The 22,307-nt window shown below is 39.0% G+C and overlaps 1 protein-coding gene across 2 annotated transcripts in view; it reads left to right on the forward strand.

Annotated features, from left to right (window-relative positions):
• Positions 1-14,522, forward strand: part of LOC129777569 (uncharacterized protein DDB_G0283357) — a 230,763-nt gene extending 216,241 nt beyond the window's left edge. For both annotated transcript variants that reach the window (XM_055783917.1, XM_055783918.1), the window contains exon 5: positions 8,626-14,522. In XM_055783917.1, coding sequence (XP_055639892.1) covers positions 8,626-10,164 — 1,539 coding nt within the window. In that variant the 3' untranslated portion in view covers positions 10,165-14,522. The remainder of the gene's footprint in view (positions 1-8,625) is intronic.
• The last annotated feature ends 7,785 nt before the right edge of the window (positions 14,523-22,307 follow it).

Consider the following 22,307-nt stretch of genomic DNA (forward strand, 5'->3'; position numbering starts at 1 on the left):
ACCGAATGGGATTTACGTTTCGCCTATGTGGGTATGCAGCATTCGTCCAAGACTTGAATCACCGCACCGCACCGAGCGGCGGCACCGCTTGCCCTTTGGCCGGGACTCGTGCAAGTGTACACAAATGTTTCGAGTATTTACACCCCTCGATGGGGCCATTATACGGCTGAGCAAGTTAAATATTATCGCTTAGAAAGTTTCGAGTGGCTGTACTCGAATGTTTTGTATATCTTTTTTTGTTGTTGTTTTTCAACCTACAGTCTGATGTCGTTAATCCGGATGTTGACGTTGAAAATTATGCGGATAAGTGGGTCTAATGACGCTATCGTACCATTTCACGAGTGCTTCAAAATTGGCGGTGACTTCTTCTTCTTCTTCAATGGCACTAACGTTCCTAGAGGAACTTCGCCGTCTCAACGTAGTATTACTTGCGTCATTTTTATTAGTACTTAGTTGAGATTTCTATGCCAAATAACACGCCTTGCAATGCATTCTGAGTGGCAAGCTCTAGAATACGCGTGATCACAGTGCAAGTCGGAGGAAATTTCTTTGACGAAAAATTCCCCCGACCAGAACGGGAATCGAACCCGAACACCCGGCATGTTAGTTATGACGTTAACCACTCGGCCACGGGAGCGCATTGGCGGTGACACAAATCGCAAAACCTCTGCGACATGTGAAACTTGAGATGAGCGACCTGACGGAACTGCAATTTGTTTTTCCATATGTTTTCTAGTAAATAGAACAATTTGTAACTCTGTCACAATGGGTCTCACTTTTTCCGAGTAGAGGCTTTATTTTAATGTAAACGCCATCAAAAACAAGCATCTTATGTTGATTGTGTTTTTTTTTGGAACGTGAGCGGCGAATAAAATAAAAAAAACTTTCCTGTTTTATTCATTAAATTTTCCGAGGATCGACGGTTCAGTTAAAGTTTTCCAAATTGGTCTTTTCAAGGCTAGAAGCGAATTCTTTGATAAAGTTTAAAGCCTTTATAAATAAAAACATTATCATCTACTTTGCTCCTTACACAACGTGTTGTATTCCACCGTTTACCACGCAGGAGTCAATTTATCAGTTCTCCTCAGAAATATTTTTCCAAAAGAGATTCTGCTCTGCAAGTCCGGAGGCACTTTTCCACTTGATAATCATGCGTCACCCGCCCAGAACCTGCGCGTCGTCAGTTCAACACACACACAGAGATGCAATTATGTTCGGTGGAAGTATCGCAACGATTTTCTTGCCGTCTGCTCGCGTATTTTTGCGTCACACGCACATATTGTTGCGTTGACAACGATAGATTAAAGTGGTTAAGAAATATGGATTAAAAGTGCTAGTGGAACAAAATTTAATTGCCTGTGAAAAATGTGTGTCAACTGTAAAAAAGACCGCCGCGATAACGTTCGCAATGAATAATCGGTGCAATGTATGCTTCTACATAAGGCCTTTACTTTGGTCAGTATATGTAGTGTTCTGTAGTGCGAGAGCAAAAACGTAGCATCATTCTCAACTGCTTCTACAAAACCACGCAAACCTTCAACCCTTTTCAGGGTCACCAAAACTTTCTACTACATAGTTATTTATAAAATTTCTAGAATGATTTATGAATCACTTCAACATTTTGTGACACAAAAAACAATTAGCTGTCAAAGTGACGTATGCTTTCCCTCGTTTGATTTAGCCGATTCGGTAAATTTTGTTGTGGTAAAATTAAGGATGATGGAATTCAAATTAAATTACGTTTACAAACGAAGAGGACACAAACACAAGACCAAGAAAAACATATGGAATCATTAATTTGTTAAATTGTGTTGAGTTGTGAAACTTTCTACATTCCTTTCTACAAATATTAGGTTGAGAAAAAGAACTCCATTATTTTTGCCTGAGATCCGAAACTTTAAGATGTTTCGAATTGTCCGATTTGGTTGGACACCGTCTGAGCAGCTTCATCACGTTTTGACCACGATCGTTTTCGCACAATATTGTCATATGTGACTCGTTTCTCAGTCACCAACCGTTTGAGAAGTGGGTCGATTTCATTCCGTTTGGCCAAGACTTCGTAGATGGGAATTCGATCCATCATGTTTTTTGGTGTTAATTGTTGTGGCTTCTTTCTGAATCCTGCTTAGCGCAAATGGTTAAAAACTGTTTAATGGTCGATGTTTAGCTCTTGGGCGATGCGAAACATGCCAGTCAACTTCGATTATTTCTGTGATTTTATCGACATTCAAAATAATGGATTTCTTTTCCCCCAAACTAATATTATATATATCGGGAATTTGTGATTTTAACTCTCTAGTACTCGTGCACAAAATCATAACACGTATAATCGCGAACAGTGTCACAGACTGTGCGTGTTTCTGTAATATTGCTATTGTGTATTTTAGTCGTTATTGGTATTTATTTAAAGAAAAAAACTATAATTGAATTCAAACACGCCAGTATAGGAGGGTTAAAGAAAATGCTTTTTTTGTTATCTATACTTATATGATATTTATGTCACCAGCTAGTTTATTGCGATAAAATTTTTGAAGAAAATTAAGCTTTTTTGGCACTAGTCGTGCTGTGACTTCTCTCATAGCCAAAACCTCCACCAAAATCTGACGAACGGTCTCGTAAGAGATATTCAAATCAAGGGCTAGATTTCTCGAATATAAATGACGATTCCCGAACACCATTCCTTTTATTTTGTCGATGTTTTCATCAGTTGAAGAGATGGATGGTCGTCCATAACGTGGCAAATCGTTCATCTTTTCTCAGCCGCCTTTGAATGCTTTATAACATTCTTACACCCGTGTTTTCGACATAGTGGAGTCACCAAATGTATTCTGCAACATTTCCAACCAGAAATTTTGTTTGCAACACAAAATTTCATACAATATCTTTGACCAATAGAAATATCCATATCAAAAATCACCCAGCAAAATTAAAGTTACTTGTTCTTAATGACGCTGTAAACAAACTAAATGACAGATCGCGTTCAAAATTGGCATTGGTAGTGACAAAGTGGTCACTCGCACATATCAAGCTAAATGGGATAGATTTATGCGTTTTATCGTCCAAATTTGTTCAAATAATATTTGATATGGTAGGTACATGTATGAAATAAGCTTGGCATGTTCACCTAGAGTCTCAATTTAATTTTTCTCATGCATACAAAAATGTAGTAAGAACTTCGGCTCCGTTTAGTTGGAGTGGCATATGTTTCCAGGGTCAATGCCACAAAAGAAACCTCTTCAAGAGCAGAATGTGACGAGGTATAACAGCTTGTAAACTAAGCTTGTAAACAGAACATTGTAAGTCGTTATGCACCTATGACCACTTTGCCCCCAAACATGAAAAAAATCTCTATGCTAATTAAACGCTTAGATTGAACAAAATATCTGTTCACCTCTCCTAGAATAGGTGAACAGTTGCCCAAACTGATGATTTGTCCAACATATGAGATTGAATATACTAAATTTCACGTGAAATTCCTTAGATACCATGCGCACAGAATTACGGCCGAATGGCTATCGAGAGAGCAATTTCTGTTTTTATTTGTATTTTGACATGCAACAGCTCTACTGAAGTACAGGGTGACTCAAAAGTCATTAAATTCTTCAAACATAAGGTGACTATCAATACGGCATCTATAGTCAATAGTTATACTACCAAACAAGCAGGTGACCACTTTGCCCCCCAATTTTCCCCCACTACCCCTACTGATACAACCATGTGTTTAAGTAGGAGAAGCAAAATCCATACTTTTCAAAAGTCTGGATGGCCAAAAAAATGCACCAAACATAAGAATCAGACGCTTTATTGTTTATTGAAATCATTTCATTTGTCATACATTGCCTCAGTTAAGTTGAGTATTTCGTTGCGTAGCCATTTGATGTAGTAACCGCAGCACATCGAGCTGGCATTGAGTCGATCAAAGCAATGGAATCGATTGGTATTTTGGACCATTGTTGCTTGATTCCTGCCATAAAATCGCCTGGATTTTTGTGCGTTAAAACAAATATACGTGATTGTAATGGCCACTCCAAAACGGGCACAATCTCCTTGGAGAACCATGATTTCACAAACCTTGACGCATGATTGGGATCGTTGTCTTGCAGAATGTGTTCATTGGCATTTTGAAGCATTGTGGTCTCTAACAATTCCTTGTACACAAGAGTAGTCATGATGCCTTGATCCTTCGTACGATCGTAACAAAATGCCAAACGATAGCGTATATTTCCATGTTCGATATATGGTGTACTCGACTGTCCAATTTTATTTTTTTAGCCTGACACAGACTCATTGACACACATCAAACCTAATAATAACTATTCAAACCCGTTGTTCCGTTCTCGAATTGGATCGTGACGTAGAAACACCAAATAATTTTTATTCATATAGATTGTTTAATTGCTTAACTATTGGCTTTTTTACGATATTTTACGATATATGAAATATCATAGTAGCGATTTTGCTTAATATACGTTCGAAATCTCCCCAGCTTTAATCACATGTCTCAATTTTCAAAAAACAAAAAAACGGAGAACGGCGTGGCGATGTTCTACTATTCAATTGGAGTAAAGCGGTTAATGGGCTCCAGTCTGCGTCAATTGGATGTTTGTGCATAATTTGACGCAAACTGGTCACGAAGACTCTCAACTGCAGCGATGGACTAGTTATCATGAGTCTTGGAACTTTCTTACACTCTTCATGACAGCATCACTATTTCATCAGAGACAGTGTCTTAAAATTCACACACCAAAATGCGGTTTCGAGCTAGCTATTGAATTAAACCCTTTTTTTAATATGTTCTTCGTTCTTATGGTGTTGTTCATACATCCAAAATTAATTTCTAGCACATATTTTGACATCCTCATTTATAACATCAAATACACTTAAAAAAAAGTGCTACCCTTCCATACTAGTACAGCACTTACTCAAACGGGAGACGAGTTTGTGTATACTATATGAGAGAGCAAAACAAGAGACACATTGCAAATAAGCACACATGACCCCTTTGCCACGTACACGGCCCCCGTCGTGAAAAGGTTACAGGTTTACGTTGTTTATGCTATCCTTTTTGCTATTAGAAAACCCGTTCCATGTGTAATTTCAAAGTCCAATTTCATTTTATAATGTGGTGTAATATTCTCACGCAACAGTTGTGTAAACAGCGTGCTCGTGTATAAAAAACCCTTACATTCAATCATGCCTTGGTTTCGATCCCTGCTTGGCATCGTTTGGACTTTTTTTTAATACAATTCCAAGCTGACGTTCAGTCTGAGAGAATGAGACATCTGCTCCATACATACAGACATTTTAACACTATTGACACTAGTTTGGATGTAGATTACATCATGATGTTCAAACAAATAGGACTGCATGGCGAAATATGTAAAACTTATCTTTTTGTGACACTAACAAAAAAATTGGCGAAAGTTGGAACAAAATTTCACAAGCAATAAGCGAAAAGAAAAGAAAGCAATCAGTTGCCACATCTAGTCTTAGGGCGGCATTCCATCTATTCCTACTTGATACATGCTAGACTCTGTCCAACTTCTATAAGACTTGCTGCTTTGTGTTATTGTGAATAAACAACGCTTTGATTTATTTTCTAGTGTATTGGTATTGGTAACTATCATACACTGCGATTTTCATATATGTATGTGTGCAAGCGCTGAGCGTGAGCATATGTTTTTTTTGTATTTTTCAAGTGTCAATTTTGTATAAGACCAGTTACATTTTCCGTTGTTTTTATTTGATTTGATCGATAAATCTGAAAAATGTCGAATGGAAAAGTGCTCACGGAGAGAGAAAAGGACAAATCGATGCAATTGACCAAGAAAATGTTGGTATCAGGGAAATTGCTCGTCGGAATGGACGATCCCATCAAGTGCTCAATTATTTGGCGAATCGTCAAGAATACGGATCGAAGAAGAGAGCTCCACGGAAATTGAATCTCTCTGACCGTGATGAGCCAGGACCGGGATAAGACAGAATTGCAATGAAGTACTTCAGAATCATTTACTTCTGGTGTTGCATCAAAAACACCGTGATAATTGGGTAATTTGGCCTAAATTCATAACATCCGGAAAGTTAAGGCATGGTTTGAAGAATAAGGGCTTCTAATTCTGGGCTGGTGACCTTTTTTATCAGATCATACCCCTATCAAGAACTTATGAGGAGTGATCGTGATAATAGTAGATGCAGCTTAAAAGCAGTATGAGTGATTTGAAGAGCTTAAGCGAGCAGTATCCTCTGCGTAGAACGAGATACACACTACAACATGACACAGCTAGGTCAAAACCACCCCGAATGGTGTATTTGAACTGATTGAAAACTAAAGATGACCTACGGATTATAAACTAAATTCATTTGAAATTGACGTTAATTCTGTAAAGGAGTGAGAGTTTTTTCATCTGGTTCTATAGTTATGAAACACTGGAATTTTAGTTTTCAGAATGTTCCGCGCCTGAACACAACAATAAAGTTCAAATGGCCAGTCTTTTAAATGAAGATAGTTGTCATATTTTACACTATATACTTCTATTCAACCGACTTCTTAAATATCTCTGGAAATTCAGAAAAAAAGTGGTTCTATAGTTGTGAAACGCAGTTTATAAGTTGGACAGAATGTACAAGTCAATGGTAGAGAACGGTGGATATGATAGTTGCGCAATGTTTTATTTTGTTTCCACCTCAGCCACTACACAGTAGTATGCGATCACTCACTGCTTCAACACATATGTTGTGATAATTGCCCGACATGACCAATTATGTCGTAAAAAGATACAATCCAATAAACAAGTGCCATTGCCTTGTAGAATATATCTAGTCGAATAGCAAAATTGCACCTTTTTCAGCATTATCTGCGCTTTGAAATAATGTTTCATTTATGCAACCGTTGTTGACAATCGCAGAAGGACATTCGTGCCCATTGGATCAATAGTCGGACTTTTCACGTAGGATAGTGTTACAATAGCTCACATTCTTACAATACTGCGTTTAATTAAACCCATCAAAACCGCTCGGGGTGAAAACAGGTCGACAGATTTCCACTAGCTAGGGTAAATCACACCGAGCCTCGTTCCGCCGGATCGAAGCGCGGAGCGAGCTGAAACAGAAGTGTGAAAAAATACAATAATTTTGCCGCTGTTATTCCCTAGAACGTACCCTTCTTCCGTTCGACTCTTTGTTGGTTGCGCTTTGATAAGTCTCCCCATTTGTGGCAAGCGGCAATAACAGCAACAACATCAGTGGTAATAATAATAACAATAATAATAAAGAATGGCACTGTTTTGTGAAGCAACAGCACCCCGGTCGGCGAAGGAAAACATCGCGGAACCGTACCGTTCCCCCGGTTTCCCATTTTTTACAACTTTTTGTCCGCAAACAAGGACTCCAAACTAGCGAATCAAGCATCGTCGTTTTCAACAGAACAAAAAAAAGCAAGTATTTACTCTGCTGAAAAGAACGTTTCACTATTGTTCGAGATCGTTTGTTTTAATTCGCGTACTTTGTGTCCTTCCACCGTGTTTTATATTAGGCCAGAGAGGGAATTATAAATGGCGGATTGTACGCTGAAAAATATTACTTTCAAACCCGACCATTTTCGGAAGCCGTGCGGTGAGAAGTGCGAAAATCCACCACTCTCAGTTCTTCAGTGTTCACTTCAGAACCGCTCCGATAGACCTTCCGCAAAGTGAGTGAATGCAGCCAAGAGTGACAAGTAATGCTACACCTCTCTTGTGCAAGGGTTGAATATAGGCAGAGCTGAACAGCCATTATCATCATTATCATCGTCGCGTTCTGGCAGCATTTAATTATGGAAAGATACACGGTAATACACGTACACACACATACAAGAGTATCGCACTAATGCAGCTTCCAACCGGTGATGGTACCCGCTCGACACTCGACTCAACCGCAACGGCGAGGCAGAGGAAACTCATCGACGCTTTTGTGTCCTGCTATCGTCAGAGTTGGAGGGCTAGATTTCCCCCTTTCCGTGGGCGGCAGCCTAAGGATTAATTAAACAGCCACATTAAAACTAGCGAAAATGTCTGCACTCTGCACTATGTCGGAAGAGCTCCGGAGCACCGCATGGATAGTCAGTAATGAAGCCGCGGTTCGCACGGCTAGCAGTGTCATGTTTTGGAAAAGCTTTCCTCTTTTCATCCCATTAAATCAAGAAGAGGGTAGAGCAAAAAGTTCTACTCGTTTGCGATATCTCGTTTCCTTTCATATCAGATATTGCTTTTCACACATTTGAAGAGTGCTTTTTGCCCGTCAACCTTTTGCTTTTTGTTTTGAAGCCTTAGCTATGCCCGGTACGATAGGCAGCAGTAGATCTTATGAAAAGTAGGGGAATTGGAGCGTGAAAAGAGCCAACGAAATGTGTGATGTGTGCATATTTAGCAGATTGATTTCACACACCCAGCCCTTGGCATGGGATTGATGAAGAGTTGTGTGAATTGTTGGGAACAATCGGACGGCGAACAGTCGAGTGCACTCTTGAGGGGTGTGAAAAGTTTTCACACCGAGTGGTGTTATTGTTTTTTGGCTTGAAATGCAGCTGCAATCCCCCGCTGAAAATGTATTATCCTAATGTTTGTTCTATTTTTTTGTTTTGTTTTGCAGCTCCATCATCCGAAGCAAATTCACTATCCCAGTGGTTACCCGATGCCACGGTCACCACCGTTGTTTATCTGCTCTTCGCCTGGACCCGACCCGTACCGATCCAATGACAATGTGTACGAAGAGCTAGAGCATCCTCGAGACACCGACTCGGAGCCACCGGTCCAGTCTGATGACGATTTTGCTGAAGATGAGTTGAGCCTACCCGGTGACCGGTCATTTCATAAATCATCTTCGGATGGGGGCACTACGGTGGCCACTATATACCATGACCGTAGCGCCAGCAGCAATGGGGGAACAAATAGTGGAAACAACACCGACCAGTACATGGAGCGTAGCCGAACCGAACGCAACTCACTGCTCTCCTCATCGTCATCCGGAAATGACAATAACCTGAGACAGAGTGCAGGAGCCAGTGGCAGCAACGGCAACGCCAGTAACGTTAACAATAGAAACTCTAACTCTAGCACCGAATGTACGAGTAGCGCGAGCGGAAACAATAACAGCAATAGCAATAACAGTCACAGCAACAACAATAATGGAAACAACAATAATAGCACCAGCGCCGCAGGTTTGTTTCGTTCTAGAAAGCAACCAGCGACCCTAGGTGGCAGCGGTAGGGCCAATAAGCATTTTAACAATCTTAACTCGCCAGCGGAGCCTGCGAGTGGGGTGGCAGTAATCCCAACGTCGTACGATGAGCGAGCAATGATGACGCTCCCACCTTCCTATCAAGCCTCTGCCGCGGCCCCAATTGGTGCAGGAAATCCTAATAATTTGAATCACATCAACAATAATAGCTTCGTGAATAGCAATAGTCTGAATAACAATGGCGGTCGAAGCAATTACTATAGTACAATTGACGACGAGTGCGATCCTATAGAGCGGCGGAATCGAATCAATGCCCAGCTATCCGCGTCTGCTGCAACCATTCACAACGGAGGCCCTGGCGTTTCAACGATATTCCGTAACGGAAGACCCGCCTGTATCGGTAACAGCATGAACAACAACCAAAACCATCACAATCACCACTCCGCTGGTGTCGGCAACCGATCCAGAACCAATCCTCGGTCATTGGATCGGCGACGATATATCCACAACAGCAATAACAACAACAACAACAACAACAATGCGACCAACGGTAGCAATCTAGCGGTCATATCGCCACAAGACCCTACTCAGTATATCTACCACGAGCCTGTTTTTCACGAAGGCCTAATCTACGATGCATGCCTATCGTACAGCGATCGAAGTAGCGGTGGAAGTGCTGGCCCACCGTACCCCTACATCCTGCCACAGTTCACCACTTTCCGGAATCATGGCGCCGGTCATGGTCACCAGCAGGCAATCTACTCCAGGGACAGCAGCTTCGGATCCGATTCGGGCTACAGTCAGCATACGCAGGCATCCGGCCGCAGTGTTGGCTGGAGCAGGAATCGATCCACCCCGCAGCAGCAAAATCAACCATCGCACCAACAACAACAACAGCAACTGAAACAACAACCCAAACCAGAACCCCAGCAGGCCGTGGCAGATTCTTGAGAAAAAGTTCCAATGGCGACACTGGTTTCGCAGCTCGTATACGGCAAGATTCTGATCTGAAGCTATTGAGACCGGGACTCAAGTAAAACCTCCCGACCGCTGCCGTAAGCGTTAGGTTTAAGGAAAAGAATGTGATTTTAATTTTAAAAAGTGGCAAAGACGTGGAAAACACGCCTAACTTATTTAAATTGACTAAATCTAAGGCCCCCTATCCCGTCATCCTTTTTCAACCCCGATGTATAGGCTGAACAGTAGATAAAAACTATTCGCGACATACCCCCAGAGAAAGACTGTTAACTAAGATAAGTTTTACACATTAATTCCCCTTATCTATAGCATACCGAGATTGAACCCAAATGAAAACGATCGAGCTATCAAATTCAAAGTATTGCTACTTTTAAGACTCAACTCTTACGTAGGAACAGACACTTTAAGCAAGTTGCGCTAATCTTCTTCACAAAAAATACAGTATCTAGTAATAGCGAGCAGAAATATTTCTAACACAAAACCAATTGAAGCTAGTACTTAATGAGAGAATAATTCGATCGGTTTTCAAGAGCACAAATATGAATCCTAGTTCGAAGAGTCAGTTCATATATGGAAACAAAACGCAAACCCATGTTTAAAGCAAGCAAAGAACACGTACTCCAGTGGTTGTAATTTAACTTTTAATCGAGGGAAAAAACAGACTGTAAAAATTCGAAACCTTGCAAACGATTCCAACTACTAAAGTAGCAAAGCAAAATAAAACAAAAAGCATTGAATCCGTTCCAGTTTGACGGTTTCGCCATGGGACACGCACACACACACACAAAACCACTCCAACTGATCACCGATTTGGCGATCCATCCGCAGGTGACGAACGCCGAATTACATTATTTACTTCAACGAAGAAAAAACCACCATTCGTATATACAGTGACTCGAACCCGAATTCGTACACCACCGTGTAGATCTCTTTTCACTACTTTTGAAAGTCGAAAACAAGCTTCCGGAACATTCTATCGACGAATTTACGTTGGATTTACAACCAGATGGCGCAGCGAGTAAAATGATGATGTTTTGTTTTTTGGTATGAAATTCGTTTAATTTTGATAGCAAAAAATTTTCTTCAAATTCCCCGGAATAAAGTATTCTTTCCACGCTGAAGTGGTTAGAAAATCATCATTTCAAAATGTGGTATGTATATTGAGAAGAATGGCGCGGTCTATGTCTTGAAACTATTTTTTTTCAACTAGGTAAACGATGAGTAGCATGTCGTATCGTCCCCTACATAATCAATGATATCATCCAACTTAATATGATATCGATTTCTTCGCAATTATCCACAGTATTCATAACCTGTATGCATTATCAAACTTAAAACTTTCGAAGATTATCTATGACATTGGTCAAATTGCATGTTGAAACCATCGTAAATATACAAAATTCTAACTTTCTCACCAGTGACATTTAATGGTTGGAATGAATCTATGTAGGAATAAAATATATACGACCGAATCTCGCTTTTAAGTACGTAGAATAAATAAACATAATCACTTTGACGAATGACTTTGTCAATTGACGAATCTACGCAATGCTGCATTAGCTCATGCGACATCCGCAGGGACCAACGTGAGTCAGACAAAAAGTCCATCTTTGGTTCCCTAGCTCGGTCAGGGCTTAACGTTTTAAATGAGAACGGAAGAACGGAAGAACTAGTGTATACTCGACAGGAAGAGGCAGGGTTGTTTGATGAAGTATCATTAATGAAGCGCTGGGCGGTTTTACGGAAGTTGGCCGGAACCTCAACCATGGCCGATGAAAAGATGTATGTCGACGTGTTCTTTTACCTTTTCATGGCTTTGATGGTCGACTGTCTCTTCATTTTGGCCATTCGCCCAAAATGTTTCTATCGGGCGCAGCTGGGGAATGTTGGGAGGGTTTGTGGTCTTCGCGACAATGTTTATCTCCAGCCGATCCATCCTCTAGTAATCTTTTGGCATAATGGGCTGATCCCAGGATCGGCATAAAGACCACATCACCTTCCCAACTCCGGCAAGCACTTCGTACTATATATTTCCCTGTTCACCATATGACTCGAAAGAAGAGCGGCTTGGACATTCCCTTCTCGTCTGTCAGAGAAGGACCTTCTTCGAGAACTTGATGTGAATGATATATTCGACGTCATTCCATTCGGTAATTTGAAGAAAATTGTAGAATTTGAATCGTGCTTGCCAGGCGTAAATGCTCTGATTGAACGAGTAATTTTCGGGCGTAAACAAAATCTAAACCACCGAAAAATCACAACTGAGTGCCGATACTTAGAAAGAAATAATACAGATCAGTTTAGACTGGCTGAGCTATGATTTATGTTCACATAACGTATATACATAACGTTTTGTTTTTTGTTTCCCGCGTTAGACCTCTGAAAGAACCAATTCACCAAAAAAAGTATTCGTTCATTCTTTCACTTTATATAATAGATCAAAGCTCATTCTATGTTTAAAAAAGTGCATTTAATTAGTAATGAAAAAATCGGCAACTACTTTTCGAGCAACCCAATATTTAGATAATGGTATGAAAATCATTTTAAAGTCTAAATCTTTGGGACATTTTACGAACATATTGTTATTTTGGTGTGTGTAAATGTAGTGGACAAAAATATCGGGAAGAAAGAAAAAATCGTTTTTTTCAGTTTTTCTCACCCTTGCACATTAAGTACATATCATCTGAGCAAAATTCTTACTTCCCGTTTGGTGGTCATCAAAGCAACATCGTTGCCGGCGATCGTCGAGTAGGACTGAATCTTCGTTTCTACTCGAGCTGTAGATCCGGCATTGCAATCAACGCTTGTGACGCTTGTTAGGCGTTGGTTGAAAGGCGCTGGCGGATCGAAAGGTTCTCTTCATTTTTGTCCACTACGTCTACACACACCAAGATAACAATATGTTCGTAAAATATTCCAAAGCTGATGGTCTGAGCTTTAAATATCATACCAAATAGAATGTTTCAAAAACTTCTCGAATTTCAAAAGTGGTGAAAAGGAGATCTGCATGGTGGGGTACGAATTCGAGTTTGAGACACTGTATGTTTCTCCACCACCCTTTTTCAACGCGCCTTGTTTTGCCCCCACGAAAAGGGTTACCGAACGAACAAAAGATGCCAAAAAATACAGGGAAAACAGCAAATAAACAAAGCAATTATGTCGACCACGCCTCCCAATCGTGGATGGCATACGGCGATTCGTTTTGTGTTCATGTCATCCATATTGTTAGACGTCATCAGCAGACCATGCGAAGCCAACTTGCGTGTTTACACATGTGTGGAGCTGTCAAACCGCGCCACGCTGCCTCTTGCTAAATCTTCGTGTAGCCGAAAATGAAATAAAAGTGAACTCTTGCAATCTTTAGTCAAACTAGAATAGTTCCGTCGTGTAAAAAACGCTGTAAATTTACCTTGTAAATAGAGCACCCCCTTTTGCCCCTGTAAAAAGTAACCTTAGCAACCAAGCATGTAGCAATTTGGTCAATTTGTAACAATCACTAGCAAACGTGGAGCGATTCGTTGAACACACACACATCAGAAGCTTTTTCCAGCCGAGCCCACAATTCTTATCAACTGTACCTGTCCTTCTCTTCAAGTAAACGTGTTTCAGTAAAACCTAGAACCAGATTTTATCACAACCTAGAGAGGAACTTCCCAGATTCGGAATTAATGAAAAAAAGGTAAACGTCATATCATCATGGAAACGTCAGCGGTTTTAGAAACTGCAAAGATAACATCCCTCGGAAGCTCGGATCTGTAACCATGTAAATACTATCCAAATTTTCTGTACATAAAACTAAGTACAATAACTGTAATCAATCGTAGGATCTAGAGAAGATAAAGCAAGAAATCATGGCATTACCAGTTCTGGCGTGAGAGCCACAACAGATATCAAAATAGGATAACAAATGGAGGAACAGAAAAAAAACAAATATCGGTTGTAATAATACTAGTCGGTTTTTTTTTTAAATTTTGATTCGAACGCGAGGAGGTGGAAAATTCATTAGCCGCTTGTAATTGTACCATAATTTGCATTTTTCGATTTAATTAATACGACCAACTGTGTTGTGTTGAATAATTTTCCCTGACATGGATCCATCCTCGACCCGGGATTGCCCCGGTGCGCAACATTAATCTGTCCACAATCTATTTAACTTCTGCGACCCCCGCGTGTTGTCCAACCTGTTTTAATTTCGTTTTCAGGCAGCAAACCGAAAATTGCATGGAACACAATAAATAATTTAATTAACTTTTGTGTATATTGACATTGATGAAAAACTTTGAAAATAATAAAAAACAGAAAGATTAAAAAGTATCGAACAGAAGTACTTTATCGATTTAATAATTTCATTTCAATTTAATGCCGAAGGTCCCATCAACTGTTTCATTGTTTTTGTTCGCTTGGGTTGTGGAAGGCTCGGTCTTGTAAAAAGGGGTGAGAGTGTTTGTGTTTGCAGGATAAACCGAATGCTTCAATTATCAGCTTATATCGGCTTCAATGCATCCCGCTGATATGGTATTTGAGCTGTGGGTTTTTGTTCGTGTATTTCGGCATCAGTTGCACATATTTGTTTATTGGCCTATCGCAGACCTCCGTCGGTGGAATTATGCTCTTCTCTGCAAAGAATGTGTAAAATAGAAGACGTATTGAAAATCAAACGGTCATCTATGAAATTCCAATTTTAACTCTTCAAAGGTATAATGATTTTGCATGAAGAAACTTGGTAAGTACATAATGTATGCATTAAAAAAAGAATAATTTTATATAAATGAAAGGAATGGTGCTCGAAAATCTAAGGATGTGTTCTGGCCGGACCTAGTTTCGAGCCATTACGTAAAGGCCACTCTGGACCGCCCATAACACAATCCTCCAAACGTACCCCAGGAGCGGCCAATCGAATCATTTTGGGCCATACTGTCCCATTCGGTGCACGAAAAAGGTTGGGAAGCCACCACAGCTCAACAGCTCAAATCCCGTATCAACAGAAGTAACAAAAAATTGTACTTTAAGGTAGTATAGACCATGACAGTTATGCTCCCGTGTCCGAGTGGTTAGCGTCACACCTAACATGCCGAGGGTTCGGGTTCAATTCTCGTTCTGGTCGGGGGAATTTTTCGTCAAAAAAATTTCCACCGACTTGCACTGTGGTCATGCGTATTCTAAAGCTTGCCACTCAGAATGGATTTGAGGCGTGTCATTTGGCATAGAAATCTCAACTAAGTACTAGTAAAAATGACTACGTTGAGACGGCGAAGTTCCTCTAGGAACGTTAGTGCCATTTAAGAAGAAGAAGACCATGACAGTGATGGTTCCGGGACTCTTAAGGAAGACTGAAGATGAAGGACCACTATTTGTCTCATTGTTTCACTCCTCAAACCCACATTGTATGAACTTTTGAAAATGCAATAAAGAATTCAATTTTAAAAAACATTTCTTACCAAACGTGTTTTCATTCAGTTCCGCTACTTATGACTTACCCGTTAGAAGATTTAGGAATCTCAATCAAATATCTGCTGGTAAATTTGAAAGAAATTTCGATGCGGTATGCGAAGCATCAAAATTCGTTTGCATCAAAATGTTAAAACTGTTATTAAAAGAAATATTTCCAATCCATTCATACAGACATTCCTGTGAACTTCCCAGAAATCGCCTTATAATATTTCGAAATCTTGCCTTTTCTTGTTACTTGTTCTATTTTTTAGAACCCTACGCTGAATAGTTTATCTAGCATACATCTAGAAGTTTGCAAATAACGGATAGTATGAAATCGTGACCGGGAAAAATCGGAAAGAAAATAACAGCAACAGAAATGACCGGACAGAAAAAGTGTGCAAAACGAAAAAGACATCATGAATGTAGATGTTTCGCAGAATAACCAATATAAATTTATTTATTATTCAAATTAATAATATTTTTTATATAAATATAAATTTATTTTATCGAAATTTATTCTGAGGTTAATGTAATGGGGCATTTAACGAGGAATGAATCGAGCAGGCACCAAGCCGCCGAGATGACGTGATCCGAGTCGACCGCCGACCCGCTGTCGGAGGTGGCGATCTCTTGCAAGCAAACCTATGTTCCACTGATTGCCCAGTAAGTTTAAAACACAGGATACGATCCTTTAGTAAGGTTGGTCTGTGCATTACGTTTGCCCGATTAATTTTTGTTTTGAAATATATCATTCATTGCAATTCAAATCTATTGCACCACAATCTGAAGAGATTTCAACAATTATTAATTCTTTTTTCGAGGGTCTTCGTAGCCTAATTGTTTGCGTGTCCGCTACTAAGCGATCGGTCATGAGTTCATAACTCAGGGCCCACAACTGACCATCTTTGTATGTAATTCTAGTTACTACGTCCAAGCAACAATCATCATCTGACTGTAATCCCAGTCCCTTACCACTCACATTACGGTCTGCTGCATCGGTAATTGGCACTATTAATAATACAACAATGGAAGCCTCATATCAACAGTCCCGCTGTGAACAGTTCAACTGTGAACATTCGAACAATAAGAATATGCTTGCCCCGAAGAAGGAGAAAGGGAATACTCTTATGCCTGAAATGGCTATAGTGTAATAGATAAAACAAATGTTTAGCGATAGATAGGAATACTCTTGCGTCTAAAAATGGCTACTATATTACACTGTAACAAAAATTATCTTGAGATAAAAAAATGTACACGAATAAATTCGGCTCTGCTGCAGCTGAATTGCTAAATGAGTCTAATAAAAATAAACAGATGGGATAAAAAATAGCTGTTTTTGGAATTGTTGTACACTGTACTCGCGCGCAAAATCATAACTCATATACTCGTACACCGTATCACATACCGTTTTAAGGCGCAATTTCATCTATTTGACTATCAACCGTGTCGAAAAATGATGCACTCCAATCAACAACAACAATTGGCTTGTAGGATGAATAAGGTCGAAGAGAAAATACGAAAGGAAGCGGAAATGCGGTTTTATACCCATGATGTTTTTCCGCGTTAGAATGTTACCAGCCTACTTGTGACATTACGCTTGTTTCTGTCCAGTTATTTTTGTTCCTGTTGTTTCTTTCCCGATTATATTCGGGAATCGTATGACATACATGATTGCAAGGATTCCAAGAAAAATCATTTCCTCCATTGTGATAGAAATAAGGGTGTGTTTGGTAGAGTTTATGATCGAGATCACTGCGTTTCCACATCGCGTGAGTAGAATGTGTCATTGTGTAGTGATTAAATGAGGAAAGACGAATAAAATATATATTTTGACGTAGAACTACGTCTTTGATTTCTATATCGGGGGGTCACTCTACAAAAATGTAACGTTTATTAAGAGTTTTCAGATGCATATTACGCAGAATCGTTCTTACGATATATGTCATAATACATACCATTAGACGGCAAATTTATCTAGCATTTTTTTTCGCATGAGGCATCAACAGTGAAAATAATAAAACTAGTGAGCAATTTAACAAATTAAAGAGGTATGTTTTGCGAGCGGAAGCGAATGTAAATCATGTATTATGCATTCTTCCCATGAATGTTGTATGCAACACAAAATTGTATTCAATGATTCGTTCTATCAAACACATTAGCAAGACCTTTTTCGACATGTTTGAGTAATCAAATGCAAGATTTCATGCATGATTCAAATTCAATGCTAGATTTTATCAAAGCAACGAGGAATTTTTTTTTTTTTATCTGTATTATAGTGATTTTCAACTCATTTGGCTGGTTCGTCACTTTTACTTCCATTTTTGGAAGAATTTCGGGAGTGAGAATTGAACTCGTGACCTTTAGCGTGAGAGGCATGGATGTTACCACTACGCCAGATCGCCTCCAGCAACGAGGAAAGTCACGATCACCCATACAGTGATCGTACGTTAATTGGGCTTTGCGGCTCAGTTGACGTGTTATAGATAAGTCCAGTTGAAGATAGTCTAGTTAGCGAATGTCTTCTGTATATGACGGGGTGACGAACATCTTAAGCGAGTGTCTTTCGGGCTGCGGCAACATGGGCAATTGTATAGCGAAAAATGATATCAATGCTAGGAGGATGGCAACGATTATCATTTGAGGTCTTATTGAGATCGGCATTATATCGCATTAAAAAATGAAACGAAATGAAATATTAATAATCATCATAACTCATATTCATAATTCTTAATGATTCAATTTCTTCTATGATAGATTGAGCAGTCGAACCAATGCGACTTGATTGTGATAGTCTGTAAACGAATATTATTTCACCGAAAATGCCTTGCTGATGCTATAGATTCTAAGGTATAGAACAAGACTAATAATAAGAATAAATCACAATATCATAGCTACCCATTGAAAATAAAGCAACTTCATGATTTCATGTGTATTTTACCTCAAAATATCACGAAATCGTAAATATTTTCAACTTGTTTTTTTTTGTTTCTTCCTCATAAACTTCATATTCAATGTAATCAATGACGATATAATTTTCTTTTGTTTACCGAACCACACATACTTCATATATCATTCAACCCTGTTATGTGACATACTGATATTCATTAACCATTTTCAGTTAGACTTCCTACCAGAAACTAGGGCTACTATTTGGCGTTTCAAAAGAGTTAAACTAACAGATTTCTGAACAATAAAAAGAATTACATTGAGATAAAACAACTGTTCTGAACAACCACAGTCCTACGTCAAATTTCCGTCCGTTCCCATAGGCTCAGACCCTTCTACTTTTTTGTTTGTCATTTTTACGCCCTCGCCTTCATAGAAACAAACACATATATTTATTATTAATAAACGATTACATTTATGAGACACAGTGTCTCACAGTGTCGGTAAGCATCATATAGAGAAACTAGCTGACGTTGTTCTGCCATATAAATTACTTCTAGTGGATATTTTGAATAAAAAATAACTAATGTATTGCAATACATGTGTGTTGAAATGTTTCAATGATCTATAAAATTAATTGATTGTGATCGTAAAGGATAGATTCCACTTGGATATCGAGCAGATACGTGAAGATTTGACCGTATGTATTGCATTGGACCGTGGGAACTTCCCGAACCTGAGTGTGATGTGGAGATGGAGATGAGATCTATGATGTACAGAGAAATGGACCGGATCGATCGGATCTCAGGATTCGTCTCTTGCATTCAGAAATCTGATCATTCGTGCTATGAAATATAGCAACCTTGCCTCGGCGCAAAATAAACTTCAAAATAAGTAATCCGTATTCGTGGAGCAATTTGATCTGTATCAGATTAGCAGACACGAAAATAATTTTAAATTGCTTAAATTTGGATGAAAATCATTACTCGATGTTGATTAAATACTTAGAAAACAGTCCGAACTTAACGATTCTTCTATAAATCTTGTATACATCCAGCAACATGTTGGACGAAATACGTGTAATTTTGTAATAGAGCCCATTAAATACTGCATTTCTTTTGTTTGAACACACGTGCTGTCGTTTGAACAAAGGCTGTGTAGGTGTTACTCATGATAGCGTCTCGCTATCGTTCCTCAAACCGCTTCAGTTGATTGGCTCATAGGAATCGCAGTCGTTCGCTCTCTACCTTTGCGAATATGTTGACCATGGATTATTTACACAGCTCAAGACATCCTAGAATGACGTTGTCTTGACTGCGCCAATTCATCAAACGACACACATAAGAATCCATCGAGGGCACTCTTTTATTTGTTTCGTTTCCTCCAACCACATAATATTAAAATATTAATTCAAAATGACTAATGATGTTCCTAATAATTAAAGTAACTGTGGCGCATTGGATCTTCACGCGTGCTCTTCAATCGGTTTTTTATCAGGATTGACGACAATAGCGTGACTGTTATTTTGCATTCCGAGCATGGGTGTGATTAGAATGATTTCAATAATTCATTGTGCTCATCCAAAAAGGCTTCCAGCTCGCCGGCGATATTCCCAGTTTTAGTCGAATTGAGGTTACTTGCGTATGTGTAGGGTGAAATTCGATGAAGAGGACGAAGTGCCATCTGGCATTAAACAACGTAAATAAATTCGTCCTGTTTAAAAAACGAACGACGAATCAATTATTTGGTATCGTTTATATGAAAATACATATATCGCGATAAAAAAAGGAGATGAGGGTGAAAATTGGTTATATATGGTTATAAGTTTTTTTCAAGCCAAATTTATGCAAAAAAAATACGAAAACAAAGTTATTCAGATTTTATTTGCATGGGACCACCCTAATCGGTATCAAATATAAAATAATAGGTATCCTAGCGGTATCATATATAGTTTACGACCTATTCTCATGCCTACCAAGTTTTTTGAGTATAATATCATTAAAATCGATCGAGCCGTTTCGGAGGAGTTTGACTACGAACATCGTGACACGAGAATTTTATATATAAGATAATCTGCAATCGAGCAACATCTCATCAGAAAATCTACTGTTCCCGAGGACTAAGAATTAAACTGCTTTCTGGCCTTGTAGCCAACTAAATAATGGGAACAACTCACAATACTACTGTCATTTATTGAAAATCAAATAGTCTTATGATGTCTGGCTCGAAATGTCATGTAGGGTAACACGGGGTGAGTGGGACATATGGGGTGATTTGGACCACCCCTTTATCTCAAAAAGTACGGCTCAACTTGGATTTTTTATAATGTCATCTCCTTCTATTGTTGAACCGTATGTACCTAACGTAAAAAAACTTTGGTAAAATTCGACAGGTGGGAGGAAACGGTAGCATGAACACAACAAGCACTTTGATTGTCACAAAATGTGAGTTTTCTGATCGTGGTTTTAAGGTTTTCCCCGCTGATTAAACAATCTTTTCGAGTATTGTGCAGTAAAGTTCTGTTCTCCTACAGAAGAGGAACAATTTGATGCAGCGAAACTGTCAGTTTGATAACAATGAATGGAATTAATTGCATTTTAATTTTTGCATGTTGTGTGGGGTGACATGGACAAGTTTCTGTGGGGTGAATTGGTCCTACAGGTTTGATGCTTTTCTTTGGTCTAATTGATTCCAGATGCCGCTGAATTACAACAAAAAAAAAGGATGGGCAGACAACATTGGAAGAAGGGAGAGCTTGAAAGAGCAACGCAGGGCATCAAGAACGGATTTTCTTTGACCAAGCATCGAAAGTGTTTGAAAATGCTCGAAAAACAGTGAAAATGCAGAATTCGAGATGGTCTCAATCAATTTTTTCTGGTCTGGAATCTGGCCAAGACACCTGGTATCGATCCCAGAACACTTATACTGATTGTAACATTATCCCAAAATACTTTACATAAACATAAGTATGTTTTTTTCGATGAAACACACACTGGACCAAATCACCCCACAGACGGTCCAAATCACTCCGCATCAAATATTAATTTCCAAAAATCTTCTCATTTATTTTATGATATATTTGGTAATTTGAAGCTTGATATAATGATTAAACATTATTGATTGAGAGAAAACAAGTGTAGCTCAGTATACAATGTGACATTTTTTATTTAGACCGTCTTGGTTTGGAAATATTAGGCGATTTGCTTAGGTGGACCAGATTCCCCTCTTTTCCCCTAACCCTGAGTGTTACCAGGTTTCTTAGTTTCACCTATATTCTATTAATATTAACCCTTTCGCGTACAACATCGAGTCTCACTCATGGTGTACTTGCATAATGTAGGGCGCTAGAACGCTTAGCAGAGTAGTGAAATCACTCGATATGTGATGTTTTAAATAATACACTGAGGGGTTAAATGCAAAAAATAATGACAGTGTTTTTGTTTACCAAATAAATATACTTTACGTACTGCTCCACCCTAATATTGAATTCAGTGTATTCCATTTCATTGGGCTACAACATTGCATAACTATCGGGCGAAATATGAACTTACAAACGTGATGCTTGTTCGTGCCAGATGTAAACATAATTTCTAACGGAATCATGCGTTATTATTTAAAACAGCATTTTTTCCCCTATACTCGCGCACACAGACCAGACTTGACAGACAGAGAATCAATGAGGTGTCTGAATAAAATGACTATTAAAACTAAATGGAGTTGGAAAAATATTTTCTGGAGTTCTTACATTCTATTATATATTTTCCTTCAGATAAAAACCAATAACGCCTAAAGATACA

This window comes from Toxorhynchites rutilus, chromosome 3 (assembly GCF_029784135.1).
Source record: "Toxorhynchites rutilus septentrionalis strain SRP chromosome 3, ASM2978413v1, whole genome shotgun sequence".
Classification (NCBI taxonomy): Eukaryota; Metazoa; Arthropoda; class Insecta; order Diptera; family Culicidae; genus Toxorhynchites; species Toxorhynchites rutilus.